Below are 10749 nucleotides of genomic sequence, written 5' to 3'. Positions count from 1 at the left end.
ATTTTGCAACAAAATAAGGTTATCTTTTAATCCCATTTTTCATGACCTTGTTGAATTACCCTCACCTCTCTTTGGAAAATATATAAGGAATTATAAATTTCTATTTCTCCTGTAGACTCGAGTTCTTTCGTAAATGTGACTAGCAGGTGTTGATTTGGAACAATGACTTCTGAAGGATGGATTTATTTTCTTTTTACCCAAATGCTTCAGACCAGCTGTTTCTGTTTCCTGTGGAATTGCTGGGCCCTTAACTGAACTTGTCTTTAGATAGAGTTGATCTTATGCCATTCCTGCTGGGTACCACCGAGATAGTCACGTGAGCAGTTTAGGAAAATCTCCCATGTCATTCGACATATGAATCTGCCCCTTGCAGTAGTCACAAGATTGCCCTATGACAGTGCTTCACCGTGCTGGCGGAGATGTTCCCAGTATTGTTAGAGGAGAGAAACAGAGATGGCTGTGCAAGTTGATTTTATTTATGATAAGATTAACAAGTGACAGAGAGTGAAATGAAGCACAGTTGTCTAAACTGCTCTCTTCATAGTCTTGTTTATCCAGCTGAGGTGTTTTTTTGACAGAAGAGTATATATCCCAGGCCGTCGAGGGTCTCCACATTTCCACTCTTCGCCAAAGGAAGTGATTCCACGGAGGGTACCCGCACAGAGCAAAGGGCTTCCAGAATCTCCCTGGGGGGAAGACAAGATGGAAGAGGAGTGGATTCAGTGTCAAACATGACCACTAGTGAAATGGAAGAAATCCTGCAGCATTTCATATGGAGTTGAGACCTACCTGGATTTAATTAAAAACCATCACTTAAAAAGTTAAAATATATATATATATATTTGACAGGCAGAGTTAGACAGTGAGAGAGAGGCAGAGAAAGGTCTTCCTTTTTCGTTGGTTCACCCCCCCAAATGGCCGCTACCGCCGGCATGCTGCACTGATCCAAAGCCAGGAGCCAGGTGCTTCTTCCTGGTCTCCCATGCAGGTGCAGGGCCCAAGGACTTGGGCCATCCTCCACTGCCTTCCCGGGCCACAACAGAGAGCTGGACTGGAAGAGGAGCAACCGGGACAGAATCCGGCGCCCAAACCAGGGCTAGAACCTGGAGTGCTGGAGCCGCAGGCGGATGATTAGCCAAATGAGCCACGGCACTGGCCTAAAATATTTTATATGATACATTTGAGACTGGTTATTTTCTTTCTTTCTCCTCCTCCGTCCCCCCTCCTCTTCCTCTTCTTCCCTTTCGCCCTCCTTCTCCCCCCTCCCCCTCCCCCCTGCACACTCCTTCTCCTTAGATAGGACTCAATAGGGTATTTTGAAAAGGGGGAGAATGACAAGCCAGTTCCTAGAGCTTAAAAATGTGAAATATTTCTTCTACTCCTGTCCTCCAGCAGGGCTCTCTTCTTGGAGGTTCTGGGGTAGACGCACATTTTCTGATATGGGTTCATACTGGGAAGTTGGTTAGTGGGGATTGAGCTCATATCTAGGAAGCTATGGGGTCTAGGCCAAAGTCTTCAACCTGGGTTAGGAATGACAGCTTTTCAGGCATGCCCAGTTTAAATGGCAGAGGAATTCTTGGTGGGGCGGAGACTGAGGTGGGGAAAAGGTCTCAAGGGCCCTGAAGATTCTGGACTTCAGCTCTCCTGTATGTCGAATATCTTCAAGTTCAGATCCATATACATTAAAATAAGAAAAAAGACATTGTTTTTTTTTCTTTTTTTTTATATAAAATCAAGATGTATCCAGTTAAGACATGGGAAATGGGCATGAACAGGCATTTTTCAAAGGATGAAATACAAATGGTCAACATCCACATGAAAAGATGCTCAGGATCACCAACCATCAGGGAAATGCAAATAAAAACCACAATGAGATTTTACTTCACCCCACTTAGAATGGCTATCATCCAAAAATCAAAAAATAACAAATGGTAGTGAGGATGTGGAGAAAAAGATATCCTAATACACTGTTGGTAGAAGTGTAAACTGATAAAACCATTATAAAAAACAGTATAGAGATTCTTCAGAAAACTAAAAATAGATCTTCTGTTTGACTCAGCTATTCTACTCCTGGGAATAAACCCAAAGGAAATGAAATCAGCATATGAGAAAGTTACTTGCACTCCCATATTTATAGCAGCTCAATTCACAATAGCTAGAATATGGAAGCAGTTTACATCTCCATCAACTGATAATTTGGTACAGAAAATGTGGTATAGGCCGGCGCCGCGGCTCAGTAGGCTAATCCTCTGCTTTGCGGCGCCGGCACACCGGGTTCTAGTCCCGGTTGGGGCACCGATCCTGTCCCGGTTGCCCCTCTTCCAGGCCAGCTCTCTGCTGTGGCCAGGGAGTGCAGAGGAGGATGGCCCAAGTGCTTGGGCCCTGCACCCCATGGGAGACCAGGATAAGCTCCTGGCTCCTGCCATCGGAACAGCGCGGTGCGCCGGCCGCTGCGCACCTACCGCGGCGGCCACTGGAGGGTGAACCAACAGCAAAAGGAAGATCTTTCTCTCTGTCTCCCTCTACTGTCCACTCTGCCTGTCAAAAAAAAAATGTGGTATATATACACGATAGAATACTACCCAGCCATAAAAATGAATGAAATCCTGAATTTTGCAACAAAATGGTAGCAACTGCAGATCATTGTGCTTAGTGAAATAAGCCAGACCCCAAAAGACAAATATTACAAGTTTTCTCTGATTTGTGACAATTAGTAAATAGAGTATAAAATTTTAATGTATGTGAGTGAAACTGGCATTTTTGGATTTGATTATTGTTTATAGCACTTGTCTATATTACTGATGAACAATGGTCTTTCTAAACTTTTTACTTGTTGAACTTTTTATTTAGTGGAGCATTAAGCCTTTGACTATAAAGTAAAGTAAAAATGTGTTACTGCAAAAATTAGAAAAGAAAGGAAGGGAGAGGGGTGAGGGAAGGAAGAAGGGAGGTATCATTATATTTTTAGAATTGTATCTATGGACTACATTAAATCTGTTCTTTTTACATTAACAAAAATATAAGCAAATCAAAAAAAGAAGATGTTGGTTAACCCATGCACTAGCAGTGAACATCCTAGTTTTGACTGATGATCCACTTGAGATAAGCACTAATTTGGTTGACTGGGGTTTATCAAACTTCTTTCAAAGAACACTAGGACTCTGTAGAAGCCAATTCCATGACAACAAATGCATGACATTAAATGTTCTATATCTGCAGAACCCACTTCAACAGCTAAGACATGAAAGCTTGTTTAACTTACATGGCATGAATCTTTTCCACCTTTGTCGCTTCCAGCACAAATCATATTCAATCCAATCACAGGATTAAAATCATAGTGTTTGCCATCATTGCAGGTTTTTCTGTCTATGACGGTGACATTGACTTCTCTCAGAGATTCAGACGGGGTTCGCTGATGGTTAGCTGTCATCCCCCACCCTGCAACTTGACACAGGGTCCCTGGTTTCACATCCTCTCCCATTTTAGGAAGCTGAAGGATAGCCACATTTTTGTTTATTTTTGCTTTCTTTTTCAGCTGTTGAAAAACAAGTGTAATGAGTTAAAAAATTGAGATAAATATTAATATTTTCACTTAAATTCTAGCTCAATCTTTGCCTCCCCCCCCCCCCCCCCATATGAGTTTGTAACAATAGGGGCACTGGAGAAAAGTTTCCTTATAGGTTGCCAGATTTTATGTGGTCTATGACTTTTTTTTTAATTTGCTTATCTATTTGGAAGAGAGAGAGAGAGAGAGAGAGAGAGAGAGAGATGCAATGGCCAGGGCTGGGAAGCCAAGAACTCCATCCAGGTCTCCCACGTGGATGGCAGCAGCCCAAATACTTGGGCCATCTTTTGTTGCTATTCCCAAGCTCAGTAGGGAGCAGGAGCAGAAGTAGAGCAGCTGGGATGTGAACTGATGCCCAAATGGGATGCTATCATAATAGGCGGTGGCTTTATCTGCTATGCTACAATGCTAACCCTGGGTCTTATGACTTTAAAGAAGACAATCAAAGGTACATACCTGTAAAAGGCTAAGATCACCTTCATTTGTATCTGGGTCATAGCATGGGTAGGGAAACTGTTTCTTAATGGCTATTTTTTGTTTCTCTGGCTCAGCCTTGGTTCTTGAGTGAGCCCCAAGGGTAACCTGGGACTTTCTACTCCTGAGAACAGATACAAGAGTGTTCACTGGGTCTATTGTTTAACAAGTTGAGTATATTATGTGCTGACCAATTTCATGTCCATTTGTAGATATGCTTGTTGTGGAGTTGCTTCCTTATGACTCAGAAAGACAATGTGTTCTTTAAGGAATAAAAACCAATAGATTTATGAATTCATCATCAACATCATCATCATCACCACCAGCAGATAATTTCTTAACAAGCTCAACTAGATTCATTGAGAAATAGGTAAGACAATACCATGGCAGCAAAGACCAGTCTGTGCTTATTCCCAATTCTTCTCCCATACTCTTTTTAATCTGTGATGGGTAGTTAGGCTACAGATTACTGAAAAACCAAAGTCTCAGTAGTTCATAGAAGCAAAAGGCACCAGATAAATGGTGCATAATGCGTGGAAGATATCTTTGTAAGACAACAGTAAACTTACTGATCAAACCTGCTAGAAACATATCTCCCCTGTGGATGACCCCATTTGCTTGTCATCAGTGTGTGTATGCTGGGGGGCAGGGGATGGTGGTCTGAAGCATGGGCCCAGGATTCTTTCCTTCTTTTGGTCCATGCTGAAAATTCAGTTTGTTTAATAAGGCTAAGGTACTCTCTGATGTACTAATGATTAAGGCTATCGTCATTCACAACCTAATATAGACTACAACAACCAGATATTCCCACTGCCTTATGTCCATTATGCCAACTGGGACTGGTCTCACTTAAGACATTAGAACAGAGTTGCAGTAGAGCATACTCTAATGATGAAATGTCCTATAAATTTGGCCAGTCCAATATGGTGGCCACTAGCCACATGTAGCTACTGAGAACTTGAAATGTGGGTGGTGCCACTGAGGAACAAAACTTGAAATTTTATTCAGTTTTAATCAATTTCAACATAAGTAGGCCACTGTGGCTACTGGCTATCATATTGACTATCACAGGGTTAATTTGCATTAAGGGAGTGCAAAAAAAGCCAGACCTGAGAAGAGATTTGAAGGCAGCTGTTAACAGGAGTTGAGATGGTTGAGGTATGAGAGGGATTTACTAAGGGTTCCAGGAAAACATTCAAAATAAGTTTCTCTACTTGATGGTGGTGTTCAGGCCCCTATGGGAGGGTATTGAAAGTTTGGCCCTTTAACGCTGTGACTGAGTCTACCCAGTCACACAATATGATCAGAAGCAAAGCCTTATAGCACCTGTACCCCGTGGCTCTAGTGGAAACCTACAGAAAGGGCTTGAGGATGCCACTTTCTCTTTTGGCTAATTGTTTGTAGCCTGTCTAGGACAAAGACAGTTCTTGAAGACTTACTTGATAAGAATTATGTTTGTGAAGGGCGGGCATTGTGGTACAGAGGGTTAAGTTGGGGTGCCTGCACCCCATATTGCAGTGCCTGGGATCAAGTTTCACCGTTGCTTCTTTTTTTTTTTTAAAGATTTATTTATTTTACTTGAAAGTCACAGTTACACAGAGAGAGAAGAGGCAGAGAGAGAGAGAGAGGTCTTCTATCCTCTGGTTCACTCCCCAGATGGCCTCAACGGCTGGAGCTGCACCGATCCGAAGCCAGGAGCCTCATCCCGGTCTCCCACGTGGGTGCAGGGACCCAAGGACTTGGGGCATCCTCCACTGCTTTCCCAGGCCACAGCAGAGAGCTGTATTGGAAGTGGAGCAGCTGGGCCTGGAACTGGTGCCCACATGGGATGCCGGCATTGTAGGCGGCAGCCCTATCTGCTACACCATAGCGCCAGCCCCTCATCTTTGCTTCTAATCCAGTTTTCTGCTAATGTGCCTTGGAGGCAGCAGATGGTAGCCCACATACTCCAGTCCCTGCCATCCATGTGGGAGCTTCAGATGGAGTTCCTGACTGCTGGCTTCTTCCTGGCCCAGCCTGGCTATTGTGAGCATTTTAGGATTGAACTAATGGATGGAAGACATTCTCTCTCTCTCTCTCTCTCTCTTTCACTCTGTCTTTCAAATAAATAAGCAAACAAATAAATAAAATTATAAAGTCAAGAAGAAGATAAAAAAGTGGACATGAACTTCCCATGGCTTAATGGGATTTATTATTTTATTAATATTTCCCCATATCAAGATATCTCCACTTTAAAAAACAAAAATGAAAACAAAACAAACCAAAGCACTTACATGTCACAGTGAGCTGCAGTCAACACCCAGTCTTTTGCAATCAAAGCACCAGCACAGATGCTTCCCTTATTAGTTTCGAGTAGGGCCATGTAGGGTCTTGAATGAGGAGTTACCTCTTGTCCTCCAATAATTCTTACACACACATCTGCTTAATAGGAAAAGACAGATCACACTGGTGTCCGCCCCAAGAACTCTACCTAAACCCTTGTTTCTAAGGCCAGCCATGCTTTTCCTACTTGGAGGGAAGGCATGGATGAGGGCATTTATACACCCCCCCCCCCCCCCCGCTTTTACTCCATGTGGACCTGCAGATCCCTGACTCTAAGTGCTGTCTCTGTTGGAGTCTTGGAGAAGTCTCTGCTCCTTTACCCACAGAGGGAATGCATTGGTGTTCCAGGGTCATCAGACTGGACATACAGCAAAAACCTCCACCCTCAGGCCTCAGAGCCTGCAAAGAGCCTTGGTCTACACCAGCAACAGTGGTTGCAAGAGATGTTACTTTCACAATGACCTTCAGTGTCCCCAATTCTTTCTGACCATTTTTTTAAAAAAGATTTATTTATTTATTTGAAAGAGTTACACAGAGAGAAAGAGAGGCAGAGGGAGAGAGAGGTCTTCCATCTGCTAGTTCACTCCCCAGATGGCCACAATAGCTGGAGCTGCATCGATCCAAAGCCAGGAGCCAGGAGCTTCCTCCGGGTCTCCCACGTGGGTAGAGGGTCCCAAGGAACTGGGCCTTCTTCTATTCCTTTCCCAGGCCATAGCAGAGAGCTGGTTCAGAAGTGGAACAGCCGGGACTCAAACTGGCGCTCCTATGCGATGCCGGCACTGCAGGTGGTGGCATTACCCACTATGCCACAGCGTCTGGCCAAGGATTAATATGGAGGATCAGGCCAGCTCTCTGCTGTGGCCCGGGAGTGCAGTGGAGGATGGCCCAAGTGCTTGGGCCCTGCACCCACATGGGAGACCAGGAGAAGCACCTGGCTCCTGCCTTCGGATAAGCTTGGTGCGCTGGCTGCAGCGCGCCGGCCGTGGCGGCCATTGGAGGGTAACCAACGGCGAAGGAAGACCTTTCTCTCTGTCTCTCTCTCTCTTACTGTCCACTCTGCCTGTCAAAAAAAATATGGAGGATCAGAGGGGGTTCTTAGAAGCTTGAGAACTTCCTGTTTCACCACAAGCGCTTGCAAAAACACAGCTTACAAATTGATGCTAACACAATTTAAATGTGATCCTTCTCACGCATTCTTCCATCATAGTTAGCTTCTGCTTATTGAAATATATTGTCTTATCTCATTGGTTGAAGGAATAGCAACTGTTGTATCTAAGACTCTCCTTCAATCTCCACACCAAACCACATGGTTTAATACATAGCCTTTTCCAGAGAAGCAGGGAAAGGGACGAGACACTGTAAGTAGAGTTCTGTCTCAGTGAAAATTCCTTGATGATAGACTGGGAGTGTAGACCCATCGTTAGAGAACAGTGAGACCTGAACACAGATGAACCACCCATGCTGGTGGAGAGGACCTTGCATCTTTGTGACGTATGCTTAGCTTTCCACTGCCATCACTTGATCCTAAAATATTCTCCAGACCATCGACTAAGACCATCGACTAAGACTCTTTTCTTGAATACCGCACAATACATCTTACTCTATAATTAAAGCCAGCTCATTGTCACATCCCCAGCAAGGTGGATATAAAAGCCTTTTATAAGGTTTGAAGAGGATGAGGGGAAGAAGAGGAGGAGGTGACCAGCAGTGAGTTGGAAAGGGCAAATTCTGAGCTCCAGAAATAAAAGGGTAAGGGACTTAGAGAAGCCAAGGAACTTCATCACATCCCAGATCCCAGTTTTTCCTAGGATATCATACATAGATTCCAAAGGTGTTTTTTTTTTTTTTTTTTTTTTTTGCTTTCTGGGCTGCAGAAATCATAACTTCAATGAAATACTGCCTTTTGTGTTTGGTGAGTTCACACCTCAGCCTCAGAAATAAATCCAATGAGCTGCCACTACCTATACTTAGAATGGTCTGGGATAGGAGTTAGAGTATGTGGAAGCTTTTAAAACCTAGAAAATCCTGATCTCTACACATAATTAAGTCAGAACTTCTGAGGTTGGAGTAGTGCTATTAATATTTTAAAAAGTCTTCCAGATGATTCTAGTGTGTAGGAGGTTGAGAGCATTGATCCAGAGAATCAAATAACTTTGCTGTGGCTGCTCCCCCTTTTAGAAGACATTTGCTATTTATTTGAGAGGGAGGGAAGTTGGAAGGGAGAGAGAGGTATAGAGATGGAGATGGAGATGGAGATAGAGAGAGAGGGAGAGGGGGAGAGAGAGAGAGAGAGAGAGAGAGAGAGAGAATCTTCCATCTGCTGGTTTACTTTCCAAATGACTGCAAGAGCTGAGACTGGGCCAGGCAGAAGCTGGGAGTAGAGAACTCAATCTAGGTGTCTCACGTGGGTGGCAGGGAGCCAACTATTTAGGCCATCACCTGCTTGCTGCCAGGGTGCCTGTTAGTAGGAAGCTGGAAGGTTTCATATCCCAAGTAGTCTTACTATGCCACACTTATAATATGACCACCCTTTTGTCCCAAATGTTCTAAAATCTTGACATACTTAAATTTCTTCTCATTTTTAGGTGCAAGGTAAACCAGAGAACTTTAGGAATTCTTGCCAAGACAGGTTCTTACAGACTCCTCTGTTCATCATTTCCACCTTCAAAATCACTGGGGGAAAAAACCATGGCTGGCTCCACATTGGTTGGCCCTGCCTCAGTCCCATAGTGGTCCTCACTCCTCGTGGAAAGGAAAATTGGGGTCTACCCAGGTGCTTTTTTTCTTCCCTGGATAATGCCATGAATTTTAAAGCACTTTAACGCAAATATGCAGAAGTCACACAAAAGCAGCAGCAAAGCTATCATTGAGTACAACAAAGAAGTAGCTTAATAAAATGCATCATAACACTCTCCAGTGTCCCAGTGTGTTCTCAGGTAGACTAGAGCCCGAGAAATTATTATAAAAAACCCAAATCATTCTTGCTTTACTTTTGGTGTCTTGGGCAAGGTAGCCTTTGAACTGATGAAGGCACCACTCACTGTTCCTTCATGAAAGGTAAATTTGTTTTAGTAACGCAAGAGTCTTTTATTTGCTCATTTTTGCATTGTCATTTGAAACTACAAATTGGCAGCAATAAGCCTTGATGGTTCTATTATCTTTTGTAAAAAATATGTAAGGAAGGATTTTTCTCATTTCTAAAACATAGAAATATTTAGCATCTGAGAATATTAAAGCTGTTAAGGCTTGGAGGATAGAAACTTCTCTCAGTATAACAAGGTAACATTACCAAAAGTTGATTGTCTGTTCCATTTTACTTCCTGGTTATAAGGGAAATGACAAGGCTCAGTCTTACCTTCAGGAATCAGCAGGAGAAAAATGACACATGAGAGAAAGGATGCCCAAAAGGCACAGGAGCTCCTCATGGTGGCTGAGTCCCCACGTCAATCAACAGGAAAATCTCTTTTTAGTTCTTGATGGCCTCTGCCTATATATCAAGAGTACAAAGGATGTGGTTGCATTTTTTTCACATTTCAAATGAGCATTAGGAAATGAAACTCAAGCAAGAGAGAACCCTGAAAAATCTCTCCTTGCCAGGAGGTGTGATGTCTTTTTGCTAGGACTGTCAAGGGTGGATGGAGCCTTGATGGTTCTATTATCTTTTGTAAAAAATGTTGCCCTTGGAACCTAGCCCACAAGAAGGGATTTCCAAGACCAAGAATGGCTGTGGTATCCAGGAAGAGAAGCTCTCCATAGACTTAAACTAGAGCTTAAAAACTCTCCTAAAACTGGTAAAGAGAGATACAGCCTGGGCTGTATAATGATGAGCAGGCTAAGTGCAAGTGGGGAACAGGAGGGAGACATATATGCACGTAAGCTCCTGTCTTAATTTGCCTTCCCTGCTCTGGGGAATCTGTGGCAGGGGTGAAGACGTGGGTGAGTGGAGGTAGGGGCTGGTGGCCCTTTCCAGCCCTCTCTTTGTGCTTCCCTTGGCTTTTCCCTCCCTTCTTTGCTTCCCTCTTTCTGAATTGAGCTGAGAAAGAAAACTGGAGTCAAAGTTACATAGTTCTAATGTAGGGGAATGTCTCCCTCTGAAAAGAATCAACCTCCATTCCCAGAGCAACAGTGTGCAGTACGCTGTCCATTAGCAATGTCTCTGGCTCCTTTTCTGAACTGAGGAGTCTATCTATTAGAATACGTACGGTCAAATGTTCTGTCTGGTTGTCTGGCGTTGCAACAACTAGCCTCATGGTTAATACCCGGATGACATCAGACCTAGTGGTTATTTTTTCAGTAATCCTATGACCTTAGGACGGAGCCCTGCTCAGACCCTTGTGTTTCCTTTTCCCAGATATTACAAGTGCATGAAAGGCTAATCGTTTTCAGTA

The 10749-nt window shown here is 43.6% G+C and overlaps 1 protein-coding gene across 1 annotated transcript; it reads right to left on the bottom strand.

Annotated features, from left to right (window-relative positions):
* Positions 1-519: 519 nt before the first annotated feature.
* LOC133774515 (granzyme A-like) lies at positions 520-9797 on the bottom strand. Its single transcript, XM_062212265.1, has 5 exons — positions 9717-9797; positions 6313-6457; positions 4022-4163; positions 3263-3535; positions 520-686 (listed from the first exon to the last, which is right to left on the bottom strand). Exons 1-5 carry the CDS (start codon positions 9784-9786, stop codon positions 525-527), a joined length of 792 nt encoding a protein of 263 aa, XP_062068249.1. The 5' UTR covers positions 9787-9797; the 3' UTR covers positions 520-524.
* Between the last annotated feature and the right edge of the window lie 952 nt (positions 9798-10749).

The sequence above is a fragment of the Lepus europaeus genome, chromosome 15, assembly GCF_033115175.1.
Source record: "Lepus europaeus isolate LE1 chromosome 15, mLepTim1.pri, whole genome shotgun sequence".
In the NCBI taxonomy this organism is placed as follows: domain Eukaryota; kingdom Metazoa; phylum Chordata; class Mammalia; order Lagomorpha; family Leporidae; genus Lepus; species Lepus europaeus.
Note: the sequence above shows the minus strand (reverse complement) of the source record. Positions and strands in the feature narration are given on the sequence as shown.

What these genes read in the sequence shown, in the direction of transcription:
- LOC133774515 (XM_062212265.1), bottom strand. Translation starts at nt 9,786, where the DNA reads ATGAGGAGCTCCTGTGCCTTTTGGGCATCCTTTCTCTCATGTGTCATT. An exon ending in ACTGCAGCTCACTGTGACAT is followed by an intron (nt 4,164 to 6,312) that starts GTAAGTGCTTTG and finishes ATCTGTTCTCAG; the next exon opens with GAGTAGAAAGTCCCAGGTTA. An exon ending in GTGGAAAAGATTCATGCCAT is followed by an intron (nt 687 to 3,262) that starts GTAAGTTAAACA and finishes TCTTCCCCCCAG; the next exon opens with GGAGATTCTGGAAGCCCTTT.